We start from the raw sequence: 24,974 nt of genomic DNA, 5'->3' as shown, positions 1-24,974 counted from the left end.
TATATGCTTCTTTCCATTCAGCTTCAGCATCGGTTATGGTTATGTAATGAAGAGTGGAATAAAGAGTTTGTAACTCCTACATGGTTTTGTTATTTATAGTATTGGTTGGCTACACTTTTCTGCAGTATCATACCAGTGTTCAATATGGCAAGACCATTAGCAAAAATATGTGACATCAATGACAACAAAGAACTTTGGAAAGTTTCTGTTCGTGTGCACCACAAATGGACAGTTGTTTCGAACAAGAGGGAGCATTTTGAGATGATTTTTGTTGATGTATCGGTAATGAAGTGCATTGTTTGGTTGTTTTTACATATATTGTTTTTGGTTTGTTGTATGTTTGATTTTAATGTTTTTTCCAGGGTGGTGACATACATGTTGTTGTTCCTGCACCGCATGTATCTCTTTTTTCCGAAAAAATGGTCTTGGATCATAGTTACACGGTTTCCAATTTTAAGGTTCAGGCTAATGTTGCGGCTTTCAGACCTTCGTCTCATAAGTTTATGTTGAAGTTTACTGCTGGCACTACGGTTACGGATGATAACAACGCTGAAATACCTCCAAAGCCGTTGGTGTTTACTAAATTTACAGATATAATAAACGGCAACTTTAACAAGGATGTGCTAATAGGTAGAATATTTTATCTCTATTCTGTTTGACTGGATTTGTTTTTTATGTGTTGTTTCATTTTAAGGTTTTTTTGGCTGTATGTGTTTTAGATGTCATCGGTATGGTGGAAAGTATTGGGTATTCACAGACCACATCAGGTGCCCGGAAGCAGCAGATTAACATGATGCTGCGTGACGGGGGGTTTGTATTCATATTTATTGTATAATTTATCGAACATATCTTATGTGACTATGTAGATGACATGGTTTGTATTATTTCTTCAGTGAGAATACTATCAATTGCACGCTTTGGGAATCCTATGCTGAACAATTCATGAAGTTCAAGCAGGAGCGCGGAGATGATTCTGGTCCTATTTTTGTCATGATCCAATATGCGAAAGTCAAGGAACAGAGTTAGTAATTGAATATAGATGGTTAGATATCCTTGTATTTTGATATAGATGGTTATGTAACATTCTATTTGAATAGGTAAGTTTCCACTGTCCGTGACAAACACGTTTAATGTTACCGTCCTTGGTCTGAATACTGATTTGCTGCCGATGAAAGAGTTTATAGAAAGGTATGCTCCCTGGATTTGCTCTTGTGTGGTTTTAATTTTTATGCAATGTGATTGTTACATTACTGTCTTCCTTTGACAGTTTTCCGAAGGATTCCATGATTACGTTGTCTGGCCAGGAGGGTTCCAACTCACAGCTTTCAGCACAGAACTCTGAAAATCAACAGATGACTCCTGTACAGAAATTGCTTTCAAAGGCTGTTGTAATGCCTATTGGGGATATTATAAAACTTAGAACTGTATGTTTGGAAGTTGTTGGCCCTTTATTCTGATTTAGTATATATTGCCATTTTTCCGTTGCATTTGACTGTGTATCGTATTATCTTTTGGTTCCATAATTGCAGATTACATTTTCTGCGACTGTTGGAGAAACTAAAATGCTGGTTGCCTCTCCGTATGGCTGGTATTATCGTGGTTGTCATGCTTGTTCATGTATTGCGTGTGGTGACAAAGCTCCGTTTGAGTGTGAGGCTGGACATTTCACTGAGGCAGAGATTTTTAGGTTAACATACTTGTCACATGTTTTATGTTATTTCATTTATATGTGTGATTGTCAAGGTACTGAACATGACCTTTTTGAGTGCTCTATGTATACTGCGAATGTAGGTATAAGATTGAGATTGAGGTTACTCATGCCGGGAATAGCTGTAACTTTCTATTTTGGGACCGAGAGTGTGAGTTACTTTTGGGATTGTCTGCTTCTCAGCTGCGTCATACAATGATTAAGGTATTTCCGTTTACATACTATTGGAAAAACCTAGACAATTATGCCAGAGTTAACTGATCTTTGTCTTGCAATCTCCTACAGGCTAGCATTCATGATCCCTTGGAATTCCCACTAGCATTGGATCAGATGTTGGATTGCAAGATGGCTTTCAAAGTTAAGTGGCAACCACGTTGGAAGAATGTCTCTGTCGTTATGCTATTGAAGAATGACCCTTTTGTGAAAGAGCTTGCTGATCAGTTTGACACAGATGAGGTATTTGAATTTAATTTTTGCATGTGTTATGCAACTTAAAATCATTGTAAACTGACTTTGCGCATATTATGATTTTGTACTATCTTTTGAATGATTTGTAGATGAAACAACCTGCTGTCGAAGCAATGACCACTGTTCGATCCGAACCTAATTTTGTCGTCGTAAGGACGTTTACTGTACTGAAATGTACTCCACTTTTAATGTACTGTTGAATATTAATTGTGTGATGTTTGTTCACTTATGTAACAGGATCTTGATGTGAGTTCAACGCACAGCACAAATCCAGTTACTCCTACTGTAAAAAGACACTTTCCAGGCGTATCAAGCGAGTCAACAACCTCGGATGCCACGTGTGATGGAGAACTTTCATCAAACAAGTTAAAGAAAATTATAAAAATAGAGAAGATAGATTAGTAGTTCCTGCATAATTTTATGTATGTTTTGGTGTGTTTTTGTTTTATGGTGTGGACATGTTTTATTTCCTTTCCACTTTATTTGTTTTTTGTTTGTATTTCCACATAAACAAATCAGACTTGTAAGTCTGTTTCTTTTGGTTTGGTAACAACTATGTAATTTAATTTCTGTTATCTTAATATAAGACTTTTCTGTTTTTTCTTAATCATCTATTCAACTGCTATGATATACTTTGTTTTTTACTCATATCCAATATCCAAACTAGCATTACATGCTATTGTAAAAACATATTGTCACAACTAATAACAACCACAATTTGCAATATTGGTTACGACTACACAGGTAAAAGACACATAAACCTTATTCAAAAGTTACTCACGTGAAAATGAACTTGCATTTTTACTGAGAAGTCAACACAACTAGCATGCACCGACCAAATGCTCCGTTGAATGTCATAAACGTATTAAAAAGTTCCTAACATGAAATTGAACTTGCAATTATGCTGAGAAATCAACACACCGAACATGCACCGACGAAATGCTCCGTTGAATGTTATAAATAATCAAAATTAATATAGCTGCGCATATGACATTGTATGTATTCTCTTCAATTTGTTGACATTTATCTTAGCACCTGTGGCAATTGGATTGAATGGGATCACCTACTGAGTTAAATAAAGGTACACATGAGAGTTAGAAATATGTTAATGTCCATTCATGTTGTCATTAATAAGTACTGTTATAATAGGTAATATAAAGATTGTACATAACGTTTTGAAATTATAATGACAAGACCTTCCATTTGCATTGTATAAAGTATATAGCAGATAATGCTTCACTTATTGCCTCATCCCAATCAACTTTCCAACATACCCCATTAATATTATATCTGTTTGTTTCATAACAGCTGTTATCACTTGAGTAATGTGAATCCATACAGTTTTATATTGTAGAATTTATACAGTTTAATATTGTAATTGGAATTGATCTATATAATTAGTCCACTCATATTCTTCTTAGAACTACTTACTGGCATCGTAGCTATCTTTAGGAAATATGCTAGAAACTAATGAACAAACCAGTCATACTAACTCTTCTATTGCTAGACAAAGTAGAAGACTTAGAATGAAGGAGAAGAGAGATGCACAATGCACTGAATCAGATCATTCTCAAAACTTGGTAGATAAAACTGATGTAAGTGATGCAAGGAAGAAAAGAAGGCTGATATTGCAAAATAAGAAATCACCATGTGGTCATCCCACCAGTGCCCCATCCCCAAGTACAGTCTCCCCAGTTTCTATTCCAAATGTAGAAGATAGAGCTCATTCAATTGATGCTCGCAAGAAAAGAAGGCTTATAATAGAGAATAGAAAGTTTTCTGTCATGCCACCTGAAACACAATATTCCCAAGTGCCACTGTCTAACTCTGAGGATGAATGCAGCTCATCCAATACTTCAGACTCTGAAGATGATATGGAACAAGCACCGTTAGCAGATTCAAATTTACAAGGTAATGTTACAAATAATAAACATTTCAACGGCATATCAAATATTTAGATCACAAATGACACTATGCTAATTTCTAAATCTGCAGAATATTCTGATATAGGGGATCAAATATGGGAATGTACATATTGTCATGCACACATGTGGCTTCAAGAACATGCCAGTAAAACCAAAAAGGGACATGTTCCAACATTCCATCGCTGTTGTCGCAGTGGTAAAATTGTTTTACCTTTACTTGAAGAGGCACCCCCACTGTTGAGACATCTGCTGTTTAACAAAACATCTACCGAGAGCAAAAATTATCGAAATAATATTCGAACATACAACTCAATGTTTTCGTTTACTTCTCCTGGAATGAAATTTGACACCACATATTCAAAGAAAGGAGGACCACCAACTTTGAGACTGCACGGTCAAACCTGTCATCGAATAGGTACTCTACTACCAGAAAATGGAGACCGTCCGCAATATGCTCAGCTATATATTTATGACACAGATAATGAAGTTACTAATAGAATGAAGTGTTTCAGGTATTTCTAATATTCCACAAATAGTTAAGGTCTTCGTGATCGTTACCTATATTTATTTTTAACGTCGCATAAAATGCGCAGAGACAATACTGAAATTGACGAGAACACTGTTCATAATTTGAAGATCATGTTAGATGAGTTCAATATTCATGCAAAAGTTTTTAGAATGGCGAGGGATGTCCTGGACGATAATGCATTCTTAGACTTAAAACTGAGGGTTATATGTGATAGACCTGAGGATGGACGCGTGTATAACAGACCAACGGTTTCAGAAGTTGCTGCGCTAATTGTGGGAGACATTGATTCTGCTTGTAATAGGGACATTATTATTCAAGCACGCAACGGTGGTTTGCAACGTATTGATGAGTTTCATCCAGCATATTTGGCATATCAATACCCTCTCATATTTGCGTATGGTGAAGATGGTTATAGGAAAAATTTATTGCATAGATATCGCCATGAAACTGAGGTTACCCGACAAAATCGTCAGAGCATCAAGGACTGGCTTTCATACAGGTTACAAGACCGTAGCGAGGAGGCAAAAACTTTGCTACACTCACGCCGTCTGTTTCAACAGTTCTTGGTCGATGGTTATTGTATGATGGAATCTGAAAGGCTGAACTGGTTGCGAAATAATCAATCCAAATTAAGAGTGGGAAAATATAACAGGTTGACAGATGAATGCAATAACGATGATGGCAGACAACAACAAAAGCGGGGAAAGCGAGTTGTCTTACCGTCATCTTTTGTTAGGGGAAAAAGATATATGGATCAACTGTATTTTGACGGAATGGCAATTTCAAGTAGATTGGGTTTTCCGGACCTATTCATTACATTTACTTGCAATCCAACATGGCCAGACATTATCCGTGCCTTGTCCGATACTGGGTTACAACCACACGATCGACCCGATATTATTACTAAAGTCTTCAAAATCAAATTTGACGAACTCATTGCAGATATAACAAAAAAGCATGTTCTAGGGAAAGTTTTGGCCCGTAAGTATGCATTTTTATGTTCTATTAATTAATTAACATCTTCTTCCTAAATTGAAATTACATATTAACTAACTGGTACATTTATAGTTATGTACACTATTGAATTTCAGAAGAGGGGATTGCCACACGCACATATTTTGATTTTTGTACATCCTCAGAGCAAATACCCCACACCATCTGACATTGACAACATCATCTGTGCTGAAATACCAGACCCTGCTGTTCATCCGAGGTTGTATGCGTTGGTTAAATCTAACATGATGCACGACCCATGTGGAGTGGCGCGCATGACACCAACCTGTATGAAAAATGGTAAATGCTCTAAATACTTTCCAAAGAAGTTTAACGAGGAAACTATTGTTGATGCAGAAGGTTATCCCCTCTATAGGAGAAGATCAAAAACCCACGTTATTGAAAAAAATGGTATCACATTGGACAACCGTCATGTGGTACCTTATAACAAAAGATTTCTCCTCAAATATAACGCACATATAAACATGGAATGGTGTAACCATAGCACTTCAATCAAATATCTTTTCAAATACATTAGCAAAGGCTATGACAGAATAACAGCTTCGGTGTCAACCAACAACAATGAACCGGTTGATGAAATAAAACAATACTTAGATTGCAGATATATCTCACCATGTGAAGCATGCTGGAGAATTTTCTCCTTTCACATTCATGGTAGAAGACCGGCAGTTGAACGTATGTTTTATCACTTGGTAGGCGAAAAGGCTGTTTACTACACTGATCACGATCGAATGGAAAATGTTTTGGAGAATGCAAGTGTTACTGATTCCATGTTTACTGGTTGGCTATCTGCAAACTCAAAGTATACTGAGGCACAGTCACTCACTTATGGTCAATTTGTATCTAAGTTTGTTTACCACAAAAAAGAAAGGGAGTGGAGGCCCCGCAAAAAGGGATTCACCATTGGGAGATTGATATGGGTTCCACCAACAACAGGTGAACTTTTTTACCTGCGGATGATGTTGACGGTAGTCAAGGGACCAAAAAGTTATGAAGAAATTCGCAAGGTCGGTAATACCCAGTATGAAACATTTAGAGATGCATGCTTCTCCATGGGATTTCTGGAAGATGACAAAGAATATATTGGTGCACTCAAAGAGGCCAGTGAATGGGGCTCTGGACATTTTGTCCGAAAACTATTTGTGGTGATGCTATTGTCAGGTGCTGTTAATCGCCCAGCACACGTTTGGAAGGAATCATGGCAGCTGTTATCTGATGGTGTCCTACATGCTCAAAGGCAATTGGCTTTAAATACAGGTTTTTAAGAGTTTAAATTTAAACAATATATACTAAATTATTGCTGCAGTTATATTATCTATCACTATATATATATATATATATATATATACTAAATTATTGCTGCATATATAACTGCAACAATAATTTAGTATATATATATATATATATAATTACAACCAAATGGATCTCTTCTATTAGCCAATGCCTAACTTTCTTCTTTGTAATGTTGAAAAACAGAATTGGTTCTCACAGATGCCGAATTGCAACATTTGACCCTGATTGAAATAGAAAAGCTGCTTCAAGAAAATAAAAGGACACTAAAAGATTTCAAACCAATCCCTTATCCAGATGGATATGTTCTGCAACAATTAGGTAATAGACTGATATATGACGAACGCAATTATAACATTGCCAAAACAAAGACATAATTCACAAATCTCTTTCGTGGACTTACAGGTATACCATTGAAATTATTATTAACTAAATTTTATAATACTACTGTATGTTTGGTTGATCATTTAGCGATTCATAATAACTATATCGTTAGTTATGCTATTGAAGAAAACCAATTTTGTGAAATACCTTACTGATAACCTTGACCCAGATGAACAGACAGCTATGTATCAAAAAATTATGCGCGCAGTTGAGTCTCAGAATGGTGCAGTCTTCTTCCTACATGGTTACGATGGAACCCGTAAGACATACATGTGGAGAACACTGGCGGCTGCATTAAGGTCGAAGCATGATATATGTCTGACAGTCGCAACCAGTGGTATAGCGTCATTATTGTTGCCAGGAGGTCGAACTGCACATTCAAAATTTAAGATACCAGTGCCAACGCTCGATAATTCTACTTGCAAAATTGAGTACAATGATGATGTGGGAGACCTTCTTAGGCAAACTAAACTAATTATTTGGGATGAGGCTCCAATGGCACACAAGCATACTTTTGAAGCACTAGATAGAACGCTCAGAGACGTAATGTCTAAATACGGTAACTCAAAGGAGATGTTTGGTGGAAAAGTTGTTGTTTTTGGAGGTGATTTCAGGCAGATTTTACCTGTTGTCCCTCGAGGAAGCCGTTCGGATATTGTACATTCTGCCATAAATGCGTCTTATATATGGAATTCTGTTCAAGTGTTAACATTAACCAAAAACATGCGCCTGCAATCCGATCCGACTGAAGATGATAAAAATGAAATGCAACAGTTTTCTGAATGGTTGTTAAGAATTGGCGAAGGAAAAGTATCTGAGCCCAATGACGGTGTGACAGATTTTGAAATTCCACCTGACCTGTTGATAACACAGTTCGAAGACCCGATCGTCGCCATTGTTAATGCTACATATCCTGACTTTATTCACAATTTTCATTCAATCCAATACCTTAAGGGTCGAGCAATTCTGGCTTCAACATTAGAAATTGTGGAACAAATAAACAATCATATCCTTGACTTAATCCCAGGTCTACATCTCTCTCACTACCCTTTACGAAAAACAACTTTTCATATTAATTTCACTTAACTCATTATATTCTTCATACAGGAGACATGCGAGATTACTACAGCTCAAATACTATTGATAAGTCCGAAATCAATGACGACACAGTGGTAAATATCCTAACTCCAGAATTTCTCAGTTCCCTCCGTACATCTGGTTTGCCTACCCATCATTTAAAGTTAAAGGTTGGAACACCAATTATGCTCATGAGGAATATTGATCAGTCAGAAGGACTATGTAATGGAACAAGGTTGATAGTAACAAAATTGGGGACACATGTTATTGAAGCTTCGATAATAGCTGGAAAGAACTGTGGCAATCAGGTTTACATCCCACGAATGGATATGTCACCTTCCCAATCACCATGGCCGTTCAAGCTCAACAGAAGACAGTTCCCCATTATAGTGTCATATGCCATGACAATTAACAAATCCCAAGGACAGTCTTTGGATACTGTTGGTCTATACCTACCAAGGGATGTTTTTACACATGGACAAATATATGTTGCACTATCAAGAGTGACCACAAAACAAGGAATCAAGATATTAATACATGATCAACATGCAAAAGTTAAAACAACAACTACAAATGTAGTTTACAAGGAGATCTTCGACAATATATAATTCCTGTATTTGTTGCTTTTATTATACTGATTCTTAAATTTAAATCCCTTTTAAGGTTTACTGACAGATCGACACTAAAAAACGTCAAAAGCAATTATAGTGATAGCTGCCAATTACTGCAATATACTATCCGGGAAACCTATAAACGTAACATATTGCACAACGACATCGGACATCAACTCTAAATACAATACATTCACCGACATCGATTTTATGACATCTACAAAACATATCCCACCCAGGACCTAACTCAGTATTGTAAGGATCAAGAATGTTTGACAGTTTCATTGTTGTGGACATACCGCTGTCCCCGCACAAAACAAGGGCTTCATACCCACAACTTCCCAAGATTCTTGCAGTATTTAACCCCAACTTCTGCAATACAAACACAAACTGTTAAATCACACAATTACTTCATTAAACCTTAACCCAAAAACATGAAAAGTATTAGAATAAGTTACTAAACTAATTTTCCCTCATTTAATGAAGACTGAGAAACTGTAACAACAAACGAATAAATGTTGTCATCAAATGTGTATCGGCTATGAAAGTACGGTAAATCCACCCAATCTCCCACTTCTTTAAACCAGTTTATTCCAAAATTATTGTCCCCATAATAACCAAATTCAACAATAACGCTCGCAGGAAAAGCATAATATGCTTCTAACAAGCACCAACCACTTATTATCATCGGATGATCGCCAACTTTATTAAAGATCAACTCATGGTGGACACCTTGGTTGTTGAGCACTATCCAAACTTTGTTTAATTCGTCATTGTAATTCAGTGTGAATTCTGGATCAATTTCAGGATACATCTTGAAATTTACAATACTTAATTTATGAGTGGAGATAATTTTAACATAATAAACAACATAATACCAATGCTTAATTACCCAAGAAACTGCTGTACATACCTGTGAACATACTTTCGCAATTAAAAAACAGTCAATCTGTCTGGAATGAATGAGAGTTCCTATTTTATCCATTTAGTAGAAACCAAAGACACAACTTGTGTTTGTATGATACTCAAAACACTGCAAACTATACTTGTTTCAATGCGGTTTTTGGTATTTTATAGAACAACAAACATATATGGTATCAATTTGTAACATTCACATTTAATTTCGGTTATAAACATTCATTAAAAAATAACTTATAAAACACATCTATTAATATAATAAACACACAATAAACTTAATATTACATATAACATATTATAGGACTTATCCAACAACTGACATGAAACATAAAGATATGTCTTAAAATTACATCAGGCTTCAAACAACATAAAACAAACACAGCCCCACCACTAATACATAACTATTGTCACACCATCATTACTAAACCTATCATTACATAACACACTCATATTTCAACTGCATTATCCACAACGGGATCGGTTGACCACTGCCACAGCTACCATTTGTGTCCCAGGTTGCACTGATGAACAAGGTTTGTCGCATATTACAAATCTCAGCCGGTCACCATCTTGAATGCCTCCTTCCTTCACAAAATCGCACCAACCCTTCCAAAGATATCTCTCAACTCAATACTCCCTCTTGGAATAATGAAGCTCACACTTGAATACCCTTTTGAAGTCAGAATCACGAAACAAGACGCGCGTATAACGCTTGTCCAAGCAGTTGCGGACGACTTCTTGAGGAAATTGCTGCAACAATAGCATATAATATATCATCTTAAAGCATACAACTTAAATATAAGTAGAGGAAATTCAAAAACAAGAGTATTTGAAAAAACTTAACCCAAACATAACTAACTTAATATACTTACAAGCACATTTTCAGAAGCTACTTTGACAGAATCAATAACCTTACACCAGGAATAGTATTTGTATCCATCCTCTTCCTTCGTATCAATGGATTCCACCCTCTTGCTCCTCTTTTCTTTTGCAATCGTAACAGGAGAAGACCTCCTGTTAGCCACATCTCCACTCGCCAAACTGTTATCATGTTTCCCATCAGTCGATCTTTCAACGACAACCTCTTTCCCAGTTATTTGGCTCCATAAACGAGCACTTCTTCTAGGACCACTGCCAGCCGTCACATTAACCTCACTCCCAATGTTCAGCATTTCCCAACTTCTTTTCCATTCTTTCTGAATCCGCCTCTCCTCCAACACCCTCTTTATGAGAACTTCATTTTTGAGCATATCCCATGTTTCATCAAATTCCATCTTCCCTGCATTCCTGCTGAACAAAGACTATTCAGAATCAGTATATAATTTCGAATAAAACGTGAATCAACGATTGAACATGCAAATAGAAATAACAGAACGTGTATCAACATTAGCTGATTATCCCATCTACATTACAAATTAAATTTACACGCAGGAAATTACCTTCCACTAGAAATCATTGAACTGTTCTCACCCATTTCACTCATTCCTCAACCAAACTTCTGAAAAACTAGGCGTAAAACCTTTGAGGGCATAAACCTTATATTAAAAACTGAAACAACGTAACGTATAGAAACAAACACAACGTTTCCTACGTCATGTGCAGTAATATATTACTCTATTCATCACTAATGACACTAAAAGCCCATTACTACTCACACCTGACCATTCCTCTATTACAGCCACCGAAATACTTAATGTCATAATTCTTTTCAATAGAAACTTAATTCCAAATGTTAAACGTTATGTTAAAACTAATAAACACACCCAATAAATAACTACAACAATATAAAAATCTTTACAACAAAAAAATAAGTCCAAAACGAACAAATTATCTTTCCGCTATTAGGTCAATAAAAATATAACGGATAAATGTAATAGTATTATTAGAACTTCTTTTTTATATTAATCAAGAATACTAATCTATCGGAACTTCAGCAAATAATATAATTCATTCAAAACAAAAACACTACCATAAGGATAACACACCTATCTTATCATTTAATACATAAAAAAACTTAATTCACAATTGTTATATGATTGTTCACGGGAAGATCAAAAAAACCTGAAACTTCCCCTATATCCCACCAAAAATTAACAACAATAAAACCACCCATACTGTTCAGGCAATACATATTACCAAAAAACTAAACACAGTCAATATTACAAGTCCAAATCCAAAACACCCTACCCCTTGACCAACGTAACATATAGCCGTCTCGGAGGATTCTCTATGGTGAACCACAAGGTATCTCCAGTTCGGACATCCCTATTCTTCACATACTCGTGCCATCCTCCAGCCATAAATTTTTCCCTCTTAAACGGCTTTTCGTTTCGCATTGGCCAGCCAATCTCCACATAATAACTCCTCCGAGTATCTTCTTCTATAAGCTCAATGCCTCTTTGATTCCACAGCAGATAGTGTTTTGAAACACACGTAGGAAAAGACTGCAACGAACACATATAATAGTAAAATCATTGACCGTATCGATTATATCATAACACATAAAAACTCACAATACTAAAGTATTACCTGCACATTAGTCTGCATGCTCTGTCCGTCTTTAACCTCAACCTTCCAACTGTGGTAAAAATCATATCCTTCATCCCCTAACTCATCACTCCCCGAATCAGAGCTACGGTCATCGACACAAGGATCCTTCAATAATTTGACAACTTTCATCTGATTTACACTATATTTTTCAAACAGACCTTCATACTCCTCATCTGAGCTAACATATCTGGAGTATCATCAAAAACATTAATGGCGGTCTTTCAAATAAACAAAATAAATGTCCTAAAACAGAATACCTACACAAATTTAGCCTTCCTCGATTTGCCCTTCAAACCCTCTCCAGCAACAGTCTCACCACTTCCCTGCCCGCCATCGGTTAATCTACAAAAACAACAAAACCACACAAATGGGTACCAAACAAAAACAATGCATGAACAACTACCAGACTTGAATACCTATTATAAAACACAACACCCAGCACACAAATGAGTACCATAAATAACAATGCATGAACAACTAGCATATTCTAATACTGATGAAATATTACAGACCTTCTAAAACTAACGGGAATAACAAAATCGAGAACCAAAACACACATGCAAGAAGAAAGACGAAGTGTCACTGTTAGAAATGGAAAAAACATGATAGAAGTACCTTTCATCTTCAACTTTGCCATCAGACCTAGCCATTGTTGTGCTCTGCGAAGTAGTAAGCAAAACGGGTCGAAAATCACCAACAACCTAGGAAGCTTCTATTTCGGAAGTACTTCTAAACTCTGTAAACAAAATAGACAAAATGCAGTGTACCACTACTGACTCTTTGTATCCTATTATGTTTCCAAAAACTTTCTATAACTGTTGGGATTCATTAAATATATTTTTTAACAGTTTTAACACACGTGATATATTTGTGATGCATGGACCCTTCATCATGTAGTACCTTATGCATTCCATTTTATTAAATAGTATAAATACAACATATTTACATTTTTGGTACACAAATTAATATTTTACACAATAAATTATTATTACCAGGATTAAATACAATTCAAAAAAATGAAAGCTTAAGAGGTAGGCATAATCCAAATATATTCAAATAAATATTTATCAAAACCTCAAAAATATTTACAAAAATTTTAGATAGACAAATAACTATTAGTTGACCCAAATAACACGGCACCAACACGTACCCGTGCGCATGCACGGGTGTCGCACTAGTTTGTGTTATAACTTTTTAGTGTATAATTCTTATAACATTTGATTAATCAATGATTTGCAAGAGTTAAAAAAATAACTTATAATGTATATCGATGCACTTTACTCAGTCGATTCAATTTTGTTGTTGCAATAACGTATTATCTATTTATAAATTTAATTTGAAAGTTAAAAGTAATTGTGTTGAGAAATTTGAAAGTTAAGTTAATTTATGTATTATTTATTTAAATTAATCATTTTTTATTATTAAACATTTTATTAAATTATTTATTTAAATTTAATTTGAAAGCTAAATTTTTTATGTATTATTATTATTATTATTATTTATTTATAATTATTTTTATTTATTTTGCTTTCCAAGTATTAATAAAAAAGTACAAAAAGAATTTTTCATTCAAAATAAAATAAAATAAAAACTACATAGATTTCTCGGTAGTGGTGGTACAAGCATATTCTAGAGAATGTTTTAAAGATCATTTTAAAGATTGATTCTTTATTATCACCCCATCAGCCCCAAATCGCATGCCATGCTCTTTGCTCAAATCAGAATCATGTTGAGAAGCAATAGTTGGAGGAGAGTGTTTGTAGTCGGAAGCTTTAGCAGGACAAGTACTTGCATAAAGTAAAGATAGCTTCTACCTCTCTTATCAGGGTAGGGGACATTTTGTTTCCCCTTGTTGTGAAAAACGATACCAATAACAAAGTATAATAGGGAATTATAGGGGAGAAGAAGAACACAATAATTGGTTATAACCGTTATTCTTTTACTTTCTCTTAAAACAAGATTACAAGTTTACAAGAATAACAAATAACCTCTCTCACCCTAAATTAGGATTTGCAGCTTAGCAATGATGAGAGACTAGTATGCTATTTATAATAAAACCTAACATACTAACTAATGGGCTTTTTCAGCAAGGCCCATTACACAAGCCAACTTAATAAACAAGCTAACTTAACAAATTAGGGTTTAAACACTAAAACCTAATTTAACATGCTAACAACCCTAGCATCTTCGACATCTGCATGCTAGACCCATCTTCGACTACAGCATGCACACTTCGACACCAGCATGTGAACAATCCTTCGACTTCATGCTTAACTCTGTCGAACTGTCGAACCAAGAAGCTACCCTTCGACAATACTAGAGTTCGATCCAATATCTCACAAATCTCCACCTTGGACCTAGCTCTACAACGTCAAGGAACAAACTAGCTTTCTTCATGCAGCTTTATCAACTGCATACAGTGGAAAAACTTGCAACTCGGCAATGTCTTGGTGATCATATCAGCAGCATTGTCTTCAGTCGAAACCTTCAGCACTTGGACTTCTCCACGCTCGATTACTCCTCTGACGAAATGCAGCCTCACATCAATGTGCTTAGTTCGCTCATGATAGGCTGAATTCTTCGACAGGTGTATTGCACTTTGACTATCACATTTAACAGTGATACCTTGACCTTGAAGTTTCAGCTCCTTCGCAAAACCTTCAAGCCACAATGCTTCTTTCACAGCTTCAGTTAGGGCAATATACTCCGCTTCAGTGGTTGATAGAGCAACAACCTTCTGAAGTGTTGCTTTCCAACTAATTGCAGTGCCAAACATAGTGAAAACATATCCAGAAATAGATTTTCTGGAATCCATACAACCTGCATAATCAGAGTCGACATATCCTTCTATTACTGCTTTAATATCTTCACCCAAGGCTCCACCATAAATTAGGACTCTATTCAGAGACCCATTTATGTACCTTAAAATCCACTTCAATGCTTGCCAGTGAGCCTTTCCAGGGTTCGCCATATACCTGCTTACAAGACTTACTGCATATGATATGTCGGGCCTAGTACAGACCATAGCATACATCAAAGAACCGACTATATTAGCATATGGGATGCTATTCATATAGGCTCTGTCGACATCAGTACTGGGACACTGATCAATACTCAGCTTGAATTGAGGGTTTGTTGGAGTCACAACTGGCTTCGAATTCGACATACCAAACTTTTCAAGAATCTTCCGTAGATATGCCTCTTGAGATAGACATAACTTCGACTTCTTTCTATCTCTTCGAATGTCAATTCCAAGAATCCTGGAAGCAGCTCCCAGATCCTTCATATCGAACTCCTTATTGAGTTCAGCCTTCACCCTCATCACATCTTCAACATTGTTGCTTGCTATGAGAATATCATCCACATAAAGCAACAAAATAACAAATGAATTACCAGATCGAAATCTGAAGTAAACGCAGTGGTCGAATTGACTTCTAATGAAACTTATGCGTGCCATGAACTTGTCGAATCTCCTATTCCACTGTCGAGGAGATTGTTTCAGCCCATACAAAGATCTCTTTAACTCGCACACATAATCTTCCTTCCCCTTTTCGACATACCCTTCAGGTTGCCTCATCAGGATCGTTTCATCTAAATCACCATACAAGAACGCAGTCTTCACATCCATTTGTTCCAGTTCAAGATCGAACTGTGCCACCATGGCAAGCAACATTCGAATGGACCTATGCTTCACAACAGGAGAAAACACATCATTGAAGTCGACACCTTCTTTCTGAGTGAAACCCCTTGCAACTAACCTTGCCTTGTATCTTTTCGACGTCACTCCTTCAATTCCTTCCTTAACTTTGAAAATCCATTTACAGCTGACTAACCTTGCCCCAGCAGGTTTCTTGATCAGTTCCCAGGTATGATTATCATGAAGAGATTTTATCTCATCATCCATGGCCTTCAGCCATTCAGTCTTATTTCGACTCCTCATAACTTCCTTATAGTCTCTAGGTTCTTCGTCTAGAACCTCACTTGCAGAGGTTAAGGCATAAGCTATAAGATCTGCATATCCAAGTCTTTGAGGTGGCTTGATAACTCTTCTCGACCTATCTCTCGACAATAGGTAGTCATCGTCAGTTTCCTCAACTTCAGCATCTTCTGCTTCTTCTTCGACTTCATCTGGGATATGCAATTCAGCATCAACATGCTCCACCTCAACAGGAATCTCTACCTGTTCCAGCTCTTCGTCAGATGTTTCTGTACTTCGACCAACATCATCAGTTTTCTTAAAAGCCATTTCAGCTTCATTGAAAACTACATCTCGACTGGTGATACACCTCCTGTGACCTGGCTCTAGGCACCATAGCCTATAAGCTTTGACTCCTTCAGGGTATCCCATGAACATGCATTTCAGAGCTCTAGGTTCGACCTTGTCTTGCCTAATGTGAGCATAGGCTATGCAGCCAAATACTCTCAGTTTGTCGAGATCTGGTGGATGTCCCGACCAAACTTCTTCAGGTGTCTTCATATCTAACGCTGTCGAAGGACATCTGTTTATCAGATATGTTGCTGTCGAAACAGCCTCAGCCCAGAACACCTTCTTTAAACCGGCACTAGTCAACATGCATCTGACTCTCTCCAAAATAGTTCGATTAAACCTTTCAGCCAAACCATTTTGCTGTGGAGTACCTGCAGTAGTTCTATGCCTTGCAATACCAGAGGCAGCAGAAAAACTGTCGAATGCCTCATTGCAAAATTCAAGGCCATTGTCGGTTCTTAACCTCTTGACTTTTCTGCCAGTCTGATTTTCAACCAGAGTCTTCCAACTTTTGAAATTCTCAAAATTTTCATCCTTAGTCTTCTGGATGAATACCCATAATTTTCTGGAATAATCATCTACTATGGATAGAAAATACCTTGCTCCTGAATGTGATGGACACCTTGCAGGCCCCCAAAGATCAGCATGGATGTAATCAAGGGATCCATGTGTTCTTTGTTTGCCTTTGTTGAACTTCACTCTGCAAGATTTTCCAAGTACACAGGGTTCACAAAACTTCAGCTTTTCGATTTTGTCTCCACCAAGCAGATTTTGTTTCCCTAATTCGACCAGACCCCTTTCACTGACATGACCCAATCTCATGTGCCAGATTTCTGTTTTCGATAAAGGTTTCGTGGATGCAACATTTGTCGAACCACATACAACTTCAGCCTCAAGGGTATACAAGCCTTGTTTCTTCACGCCTCTCAAGACTTCCTTCGAACCCTTCATGACTCTTAGGATACTTTTCTCTCCTTGGAAAACATATCCTTTCTTGTCGAATTCACCAAGAGAAAGCATATTTCTCTTCAAATCAGGAACATACCTGACTTCAGTCAACAACCTTATTGACTCATCATGGAGCTTGAATCTCACAGATCCAACACCTGCAATCTTGCAAGCCTTGTTGTTTCCCAGCAATACTGATCCACCATCTTGATCACATAATTCCTCGAACAAGTCTTTGTTTGGAGTCATGTGCCAAGTGCAACCTGAATCCATAATCCACTCCTTCTTAGAGTCACTGCTTGAAACCACAAGAACATCAGATGATTCGAAATCATCTTGAACAATGGCAGCGTTGCCATTATCCTTACCTCCATGATATTTCAAGCGTTCAGGGCACACCTTTCTTGTGTGACCCTCCTTCTTACAATGGTAGCATCGAATGCCAGATGCTTCGCCACTGTAAGTCTTCGACTGGCTTTTGCCTTTTTTCTTGTCGAACTTACCATCCTTTCGTAAGAGTTTTCCTTTAACGGCCAAACCTTCGCCAACAGTCGAAGGTTTATGCTCCTTTCGTTCATTCAAGTCCTTAGAGTACAAGGCTGATTGAACTTCTTCAAACGTCAGGGACTCCATTCCATACAAGAGAGTTTCTTTGAAGTGAGCATGTGATCGAGGCAAAGAACACAATAGTAACAGCGCTTGATCTTCATCATCGATCTTCACATCAATATTTTCAAGATCAAGAATCAGCTTGTTGAACATATCCAACTGCTCAGCCAATACTTTGTCTTCAATCATCTTGAATGAATACAAAGCTTGCTTCAGGTAAAGTCGATTTACCAGCGATTTGGTCATATACAAACTTTCAAGTTTCACCCATAACCCTGATGCCGTCGTCTCCTTTGATACCTGCCGGAGAACCTTATCACCAAGGCTCAACAAAATTGCGCTGTGTGCTTTCTCGATCATATTCGTCTTCTCCGCTGCCGTCAATTCTGCATTCATGGCTGCCTCTCCCTTCAACGCTTCCAAACAACCCTGCTGAACCAGTAGAGCTTTCATCTTCAAGCGCCACAGACCGAAATCATTCACTCCAGTGAACTTTTCAATCTCATACTTTGTTGAAGGCATCTTCTCCACGCTCACCGCACCAATTTGTTGTGAAAAACGATACCAATAACAAAGTATAATAGGGAATTATAGGGGAGAAGAAGAACACAATAATTGGTTATAACCGTTATTCTTTTACTTTCTCTTAAAACAAGATTACAAGTTTACAAGAATAACAAATAACCTCTCTCACCCTAAATTAGGATTTGCAGCTTAGCAATGATGAGAGACTAGTATGCTATTTATAATAAAACCTAACATACTAACTAATGGGCTTTTTCAGCAAGGCCCATTACACAAGCCAACTTAATAAACAAGCTAACTTAACAAATTAGGGTTTAAACACTAAAACCTAATTTAACATGCTAACAACCCTAGCATCTTCGACATCTGCATGCTAGACCCATCTTCGACTACAGCATGCACACTTCGACACCAGCATGTGAACAATCCTTCGACTTCATGCTTAACTCTGTCGAACTGTCGAACCAAGAAGCTACCCTTTGACAATACTAGAGTTCGATCCAATATCTCACACCCCTCAATCATGCTGGTTCTCTCTCCAACTAGGTGACTCATCTAGTGAAGATAATGGTGAAAAAGAACCAGACTTTGACTTCTATTTGGGGTAGTTTATCGTCTACTCGTGGGAGAGTAAGAGTCGTTGTGTCTTTAAAATTCTTGTCTGACTCAAAGAGTTCTACCCTTGAGGCAATCCCCAAATTTTAGAGGGCCCTACATTTTTGAAAAGTTCATTTTTTTTGCATTAATATTAATAAATATACAAATTGATATAAAAAATGTAATAAATCAAAAAAATATTATAATAAAAAAAATCAATACAATAAAAAAATGAGATTGATCAAAATCTAAATAATTTAAATTTAAATTGTTTTATTAATACATAATTATATTTTATATGTGTCATTTTTATTTATTATAATTGTATTTTTTTTTATAGAAAAATTAGGCCCATTTTTAAATTAGAACGGGGCCTTCTGTCTGATTGGGTCGCCCCTGGTTGTATCAAGGGAGAAAATATGGGTAGGTCAAATACTCAGGGATGGAAAGATCATTTCTATGCATAAGTAACCTAGTTGGCCATTTTTTCTATGTAGCGCATATGGAGTACATTGTAATGGGAGAATACACATTATTTTTTTAGGAATGAAATACTTTTTAAAATGTGTCACGTACTTTTATGGTCTTTTGTGCAAGCTTTGGATCTTGTGAAAACTTGCAAAGTCTTTTTTCGAAGTTAATTGGACGTCACTGTGGTCATTTATGGTCAAAGTCTAGTTCCTTTTCCCTCATTCCATATGATAACATGGTCAGGGGTATACGTGTAGCTAACCCATTGAGGCCTCTGATAAGTGCCAAAATATTGTTAGTTTGTGCCTATAATTTGTTGCACTTATCGATACTTTTTGTTAATACCGTTTGAATAATTTCCCGTTTTGTTTGTAAATCTGTATACTTTGTGAATAGTTGTATTTTCATATACTATTATACTGTTTGATATTTTTTGTGTCTTCTTATAGGTACTGATTCGTATTTGGAGTACGAGCAATAAACTGTCGAAGACACGACTTCAAACGCGTGATTTTGAGCAACTCGTGAATGGATAAGGCTCAAACTGGGCACAAATCGGAGTTACGGTTCTTAAGTTATACCCAAAATAAGATTTTAAGTTCTGGTGTAGCGCGCGACGCGCGCTCAAGGCGGTTTAGAAAGTCATGAAATAGGAAAAATCATATTTTTTAGGGTTATGCTTTGGGATATTTGTTTCCAAAGTCATTACAACCATTTTTGAGTAGGGAGAGCTTGAAAACAGCAATGAACCACTCATCTTGATGATTCGGAGTCGGATTGCTCATCAATCGGAGTTGGAAAACTGGGAGATTTGTGATTCTTCTTCTTTTATCTCTATGTATTCTCTATTTGTTGGGTTTGTTTGTAAGTTTACTTTAAACATATGTATATTTGTTACTCTATTGTTGTATAAAGTTTGCTTTACAAATCTTAATCGATGTTTCCTTGATCTTTTTGCTTAAATGCTTTGGATTTGTGTTGTTGTAGAAATAGACATCACAAAACTTGACTAGGGAGATATCTGTTAGCTTTAGATTCTAGAGATAGGATTGAGGTTAACATCCATATAATATCTAAGTTTAATGCCTCTTTGTTGATCGACCGGTTGAGACATCGTCGAAAGAGCAATATAGTTGAACTCTCGTCGGTGTTGCAGAAATGGACATTGATGTGAGAGATACGTGGTGATTCTGATGAGTATTGTAGATTGAGTACGGCAAAGTGATAAATCTAAGTTTGTGAGGAGTATTTTAGATTTGATTCAGATAAGTTATTCTATATCAAGAATGTATTTATTTTATGTTCATATGCTATATTTTCTATTTTTACTTAAAACCCATTTAACCCAAACTAAAGAACTAAGAATTCGTTGAACGAAAATTCAGTAGCACTAATCTCTGTGGACATGATAAATTTCCGGATAAATATTTCTAAAACTTTTGTTGCTTGCCGCTTTACCGCATCAACAGCCTCTAGAGTGGCTAACTACCAGAGGTAGCAGACCGTTATTTTCCCTTGAGAATTGATTGTTGTAGCCAGACGTCAAAGCGTATACGAAAACACCCTTAAATTTATATGGGGAATTGATTATTGTATACGAGAGTTTAACCGTATCTGGAAGCACCATTTACTTTAGGTGGGGAATTAATTGATGTATTTGGACGTCAAAGCTTCTCCGGCAGCACTGTTAGAATCCCAATTGTGTAATTTTGTATATGAATTTTGTGGTATTTCTTAAACTCTTGTGCCAAGTTTGATTTCCTTTTGATGTATTAGGATGTAAATAAATAACTTTTTGTTTATTTTGTATATAAGTTAGTTTAGTAACTTTTGTTAATGTATTTTATAGGTATTAGCAATTTTTGGCAAGTTAGAATGAAAAGAAATGATGAGAACAAGCTTGCAAGGAGGTTGGAAGACCAAAATAAGAAGAATTGCACCAGAAGGTCCGCTTAGTGGAGCTCTAGCGGAGGCAGGCAGAAACTTTTGGTCATAAAGCTCGCTTAGCGGACCTCTAGCGGAGCTTGGCAGAGGCGAACATCAAATGTAAGCCCGCTTAGCGGAGCCCCTCCGCTTAGAGGACCTTGAAGACAAATCAGATATTTTGGCTAGTCCGCTTAGCGGACCTAGCCCGCTTAGCGAACCTACTTTTTCATCTCTAATGCTTAGCCACTTAAACTTGATATTTTTGTGTGGTTCACTTAACTTGAACATAACACAACTTTAGAGAAAAAGCTAGGGCAAGAGAAGAAGAGAGAAAAATCATTTCAAAAGTGTAAAATCAAGATTTCCAAGCATCTTTCTTCATTCTTCTTGAGTTTGATGCCACTAAATCTTGGTTTGTTGCTTGTTGTTGAAGCTTCCATGGCTATGAAGAGCTAAGTTTCATCATGTGTCAAGATTAGAGGTAGTTAGTTTGTAAATATGTATTTTCTTTGATCTTTTATGTATGAACTTGGTTGATGATTAATATATGGTGAATATCTTGTTATTTATGTTTTATTTGTTATTATGAATCACTATTGAGAGATATGTTTCAAAGCTAGACCTAAAAGATATTCATCTATCAATAAACAAACTCTAGAGATAGATTTGTGAGTTCATAATCACTTGTATCAAGCTTTTAAGATTATCACGTTAATTGTCGGCATGAGAGATCATCTGACGGTTAATATAATAATAATCACGATATTGCTTTAGAGATAAACAATATCGAGAGGATACGTGGTTGTATTAATCATTAATAGGTTCATATATATGATCATTAGAGTACATATGAAGCAAACTAACGAACACTAATCTTGACACAGTTTTCTCAAATCGTTTTCAAACCCTATTTTATTGTCTTTACTTACTTTTTATGCTATCTACATTTCATGTCACCAAACTTTTACCCAAACTTAACTCAAAATACACTAAGCTGTAGAACGGCGGTAATAACACATCAATCCCTGAGGAGACGATAAAAGAAATACTTATCTTATGCATTTCTAACAAGCACACTGACTTTAGGTGGGGAATTAAATTTTGTACCAGATGTCAAAGCGTCTCTGGTAACACCCTTGATTTTCTTTGTAATGTGGGGAATTAATTGATGAATTTGGACGTCAAAAATTCTCGAGCAACACCCCTGAATTTATGTGTACCGCACCTCGACCACATCAGTCGTATACAGGTTCTCAGTTACTACGCACAATCACAAAGAAATAAACTTTTGAGAAAATAACATATTTCATTTATAGTTGCAAAATATCCTTGTACATAAAGTTATTCAATCACATCATTTAATATGGATTGAACAAAGAAAACATAACCAAACAGGCTAAGTATCGCTTATTCTTTAATACCACAATAGTTTTAAATTGTAGTTGGGATTGAGGATGCGGTTGCAGTTGCAGGTGTTGCGAATGAGGTTATTATGATTGTCGTAACGCGCATTGCGGTCGTTACATTATGAATTTTGATTGGGAAAAGTTTTGAATACACCTTTAATTAGGGATGACAAGCAGACCCAAACCCGCGGGGCTCACATGCACCTGAACTTGAGTTAACGGGTAAAAACTCGAATTGACTGGGTTCGAGTGTCATCCTATATTTTGGGTGCGGGTTTGGGTAGTATGAAACCACACCCGCTTATATATATATATATATATATATATATATATATATATGGGGACGACTCAAGTGAGAACACTTGGTTATTATGAGAAATGAGAACAATGAATCACGACCATTGAATTTTGATTTTGTTGATTTTAATGGACTAGATTGGTTTCTCTCTCTATGATCCTTAGTATTTATTTCAAATCAACATAGAAAGAGAAACCAATCCAGTCCATTAAAATCAACAAAATCAAAATTTAATGGTCGTGATTCATTGTTCTCATTTCTCATAAAACTAAGTGTTCTCACTTGAGTCATCCCCTATATATATATATATATATATATATATATATATATATATATATATATATATATATATATATATATATATATATATATATATATATATATATATTTATATATATATAACCCTCCTCATATAGAGGAGGGTTATATTTACTCCAAGAGTAAGTGTTCAACACTTACTCCAAATCTTAACCATTGATTTTCATTAGTCTAACGGTTTTAATTGATCATTTAATCTAATTATTTTTGGAAATATTTTTCTATATAAAACTTTAATTAAAGCCGTTGGATTAATGAAAATCAATGGTTAAGATTTAGAGTAAGTGTTGAACACTTACTCTTGGAGTAAATATAACCCTCCTCATATATATATATATATATATATATATATATATATATATATATATATATATATATATATATATATATATATATATATATATATATATATATATATATATATATATATATATATATATATATATATATATATATATATATATAGTAGAAAGTTGTAGGAAAATTGTATTTTATTTATTTTACTGCGGGTTTGTGTTTAGGTGAAAAACCCGAATTCAATGAGTGTTAGTGTGAATGTTATTTTTCCACCCGAACAACATTTAAGTTCGGGTTTGGATGGTATTTTCGGATACGGGTTTGAATAGAGTGAATCCCGCACTCGACCCGTTGTCATACTCATCCCTACCTTTAAAAAACACTTAATGTTAGAATTTTTCCAAAGTAAATTAAGTTTTGAAGTTATACATTTTTAGTGTTTACAAAAATACTTGAAGAAATATGTCTGAAATTATTCCCAATGTGTGATTTTGAACTACACCATTATTGTAGTCTGATGCAATTGTAAAAACTACTGCATCAATAATATTGTAATTATAGACCGTAATTTAAAACTATCATACTCACCCATAATAATAATAATAATAATAATAATAATAATAATAATAATAATAATAATAATAATAATAATAATAATAATAATAATGTTCACGAATAAAATGAGAACAGAAAAGAAGTTGGATTAAAACAGTTCATACGTTGTCTAAGTTATAACTAGTTGAAAATGTTTGAGTATTATATTTTGTCTTGTTCTGATTGGTGCGATTTGTGAGAGTTTTCTTTTTATGGTTTACTCTTCACATACCATGATTTGGGT

At 35.7% G+C, this 24,974-nt stretch overlaps 2 protein-coding genes across 2 annotated transcripts; both read left to right on the top strand.

The window, feature by feature from the left end:
• The first annotated feature begins 419 nt into the window (after nucleotides 1-419).
• Nucleotides 420-1,648, top strand: LOC131657676 (uncharacterized). The gene is made up of 7 exons (XM_058927045.1): nucleotides 420-630; nucleotides 720-810; nucleotides 894-1,021; nucleotides 1,098-1,188; nucleotides 1,268-1,424; nucleotides 1,530-1,588; nucleotides 1,639-1,648. The coding sequence occupies exons 1-7, from the start codon at nucleotides 420-422 to the stop codon at nucleotides 1,646-1,648; spliced, it is 747 nt and encodes a 248-aa protein (XP_058783028.1).
• A 1,985-nt stretch (nucleotides 1,649-3,633) lies between these two features.
• LOC131657675 (uncharacterized) lies at nucleotides 3,634-9,003 on the top strand. Its single transcript, XM_058927044.1, has 7 exons — nucleotides 3,634-4,087; nucleotides 4,172-4,613; nucleotides 4,695-5,611; nucleotides 5,699-6,901; nucleotides 7,121-7,255; nucleotides 7,431-8,345; nucleotides 8,426-9,003. The coding sequence occupies exons 1-7, from the start codon at nucleotides 3,634-3,636 to the stop codon at nucleotides 9,001-9,003; spliced, it is 4,644 nt and encodes a 1,547-aa protein (XP_058783027.1).
• Nucleotides 9,004-24,974: the final 15,971 nt, after the last annotated feature.

The sequence above is a fragment of the Vicia villosa genome, linkage group LG3 (assembly GCF_029867415.1).
Source record: "Vicia villosa cultivar HV-30 ecotype Madison, WI linkage group LG3, Vvil1.0, whole genome shotgun sequence".
Lineage (NCBI taxonomy): Eukaryota > Viridiplantae > Streptophyta > Magnoliopsida > Fabales > Fabaceae > Vicia > Vicia villosa.
This window is presented reverse-complemented; position numbering and strand designations above follow the sequence as displayed.

Excerpts from the sequence above, each read along its gene's own strand:
- LOC131657676 (XM_058927045.1), top strand. The coding sequence starts at position 420 with ATGGTCTTGGATCATAGTTACACGGTTTCCAATTTTAAGGTTCAGGCT. Across the intron at positions 811-893 it reads ATGATGCTGCGTGACGGGGG|TGAGAATACTATCAATTGCA; the intron begins GTTTGTATTCAT and ends TTATTTCTTCAG. Across the intron at positions 1,425-1,529 it reads ATATTATAAAACTTAGAACT|ATTACATTTTCTGCGACTGT; the intron begins GTATGTTTGGAA and ends CCATAATTGCAG.
- LOC131657675 (XM_058927044.1), top strand. The coding sequence starts at position 3,634 with ATGCTAGAAACTAATGAACAAACCAGTCATACTAACTCTTCTATTGCT. Across the intron at positions 5,612-5,698 it reads TCTAGGGAAAGTTTTGGCCC|TTATGTACACTATTGAATTT; the intron begins GTAAGTATGCAT and ends GTACATTTATAG. Across the intron at positions 8,346-8,425 it reads TATCCTTGACTTAATCCCAG|GAGACATGCGAGATTACTAC; the intron begins GTCTACATCTCT and ends TTCTTCATACAG.